General features: G+C 70.6%; 1 protein-coding gene across 1 annotated transcript in view; it reads right to left on the bottom strand.

Moving 5' to 3' along the window:
* LOC118452448 (tensin-like) overlaps window positions 1–2,390 on the bottom strand; it is a 73,282-nt gene that overhangs the window by 55,116 nt on the left and 15,776 nt on the right. The window contains exons 2-3 of the mRNA XM_035895817.1: window positions 1,524–1,638; window positions 409–446 (exon numbers count right to left, since the gene is read on the bottom strand). Coding sequence (XP_035751710.1) covers window positions 409–446; window positions 1,524–1,638 — 153 coding nt within the window. The remainder of the gene's footprint in view (window positions 1–408; window positions 447–1,523; window positions 1,639–2,390) is intronic.

The raw sequence follows: 2,390 nt of genomic DNA, 5'->3' as shown, positions 1-2,390 counted from the left end.
GCCCCGGGCAGCGCTGGGTATCGGAAGGCGCTCAGCCTGCGTGCGTGCTGCCAGCAGCGCTCGGCCACGGCGCATGGCACCCACGTGCAGCAGCACCCACAACTGGCAAAGGGCACCCCGCTCCAGGTGCCGGGGCACAGATCCCTGCTGGCCCCCTCTGAGCGGGACTGCACCCCAAAACCCAACCCCATACCCAGACTGGGCACAAGCCGTTAGGGTCCAGGCAGAAGGGTGGCACTGCCAGCCTCACCCGCCGGTGACACCGGTGCCACCGCGATGAGCCCACAGTCACCAGCTTGTCCGCGTGCACATCCAGTGGCGTCAGCTGGCACAGACAGTGGCATCCCCCCTCCGAGCCCCCGATGCCCCCCAGGCAGGGACGGGCACACTTCGGGGAGCCGGCCTTACCTTGGCTTGGCACTTGGTGTGGCAGGAGAGCTGGGAGCCTGTGGGAGGGAGAGGGGAGAGAGGGTCAGTGGGGGCAGGAGAAGGGGCATGGCCAGGGGCCACCAGGACATGCACATGGATGCCCACGCCTTGCACACGCGCGTGCACACTCTGAGTGGCACCAGCACGGCACAGCACCTTGTGCACACGCGTGTGGCGCTCGGGCACATACCCGCGAGCCGTCCCCCACTGGTGCCAACGTGCCGGGGAGCGTGCGCGCGTGCAACCCTGGTGCCCGGGCGTTACCGGCGTGAAGGGAGGCCGTGCACGGACACGTCCCACGAGGCCTCGCACGTGCACCGCAAGGGTGCTGCCGCTGCCCGTGCCCCCGCCTGCCCGCGCGCTGCTGCTGCGCGCCCGCGCCCCGGCAGAGGAGGGCACGTGCAGATGGCCGGTGCGGGCGTGTGTTTGTCGCTGCTGGGGACACGCACTTGCGCAGGGCACCGACACGCCGCCCGGGCAGCCCTGCAAAGCCACACGTCCCGTCCCCAGGGGACACGAGGGTCCCTGCTCAGCGTAGCCAGGGCCGCCCCCCCAGGCCCCGGCCCCCCTGGGGGCCGCTTCCTGCGGCGGAGGAAGCCGCATTGTTCAGCGGCGTTTCCGCCCGCCGCCCCTCGCACGGGGCTCGGCGGCACCGCACACGTGCGAGGGGCCGCGGCACCGCCTGCGTCCCGCTGCCAGGGGCAGTGAGCGCGGCAGAGGGTGCGAGCGCCCACCCGTGCGCACAGACCGGCACGCGTGCACACACTGGTGCGGTGACATTTGCACGCTCGCCACACGCACAGGCAGCTGACGTGCGGCCACATGCACGCATGCACGAGCCTCCGCGGGCCACCCTCGCCTCCCAGCCACCTTCCCGCCCGCAGAGGCACCACGCGCACTCTTGCACACCCACAGGCTGCCCCGCTAACCCGCGTGCACACACTCACGCGAGCGCAGGCTGGCACAGGCTCGTGTTCCCACCTTCACATCCTCGTGCACGCAGCTGCACACGCAGGCGCACGCACGCATCCCCTGGTGCCCTGACCCCCTGGCACACCCCCTTGCACACGTGCGTGCCCGCACCCCTGGCTCACCTCGGCAGGTGCTGCCCTGGCGCGTGATGGCCTGCCGGCAGATCCCGCAGGCCTTCACCTTCTTGAAGCTCGTCATCTTGAAGGCGTGTGCCGGGGGGGCCTCCAGGTCCTGGGGCTGGGGGGACACGGGGCTTCGTCAGCGGGAACGAGGTGGCGCGGAGACCCGGGTGCTCAGCCCTGCTCTGCCTCAGTTTCCCTCTGGGCAGGGAGGGGGTCATCCTCCACCACCACGCCCCCCCCCCGGTGCACACACATGTGTGCACGCGTGTGTGCGTGTGCACGCGCGTGCCCACACTGTGCATGCACACGCGTGAGCGGACCCACGCCTGCGTGCACGTGTGCCCACGCGTGTTCGAGCACGTGTGCGTGCACATTCGTGTGCGCGCGCGTGCAGACGTGTGTGCGCACACGCGGGCGCTCGCTCGTGTCTCCCCGCGTGCTGGTGCACTCCCACGCGTGTCCCCACGCTTCCGCGAGCACACTCCGGCGGGCCTAGGGGGTGCGGTGCCCCCCCGAGCACCAGCAGCCGTGCCCACCCCGCCGATGCCATGAGTGTGAGCGCAGGATGGATCCGAACGTGTGCAGGCGCCGGGATGTGAGCATGTAAGCGTGTGCGTGCACTCACACAGGGGGGCTGAGGGCAAGGGGGGGGTCCTGGCACAGCTGCAGGAAGCCAGCGCCCCTCCCAACACCCCCACGGCTGTTTTTGGGGTGGTGGGGGAGCACCCCCTGGCAACCTGCCAGCCCTGCCCACCCACCCACCACCAGATGAAGACATGAGCCCCCATAAATCCGCCTTTCCATGCCAAGACTAATGAGATTAAGCAGGGGCGCAGCAGGCCCACCCTTGCCCGGGGTCCCCGCCCT

This window comes from Egretta garzetta, unplaced genomic scaffold (assembly GCF_000687185.1).
Source record: "Egretta garzetta isolate BGI_Z169 unplaced genomic scaffold, ASM68718v1 scaffold186, whole genome shotgun sequence".
In the NCBI taxonomy this organism is placed as follows: domain Eukaryota; kingdom Metazoa; phylum Chordata; class Aves; order Pelecaniformes; family Ardeidae; genus Egretta; species Egretta garzetta.
The sequence above is the reverse complement of the archived record's forward strand: the minus strand, read 5'-3'. Positions and strand labels throughout refer to the sequence as shown.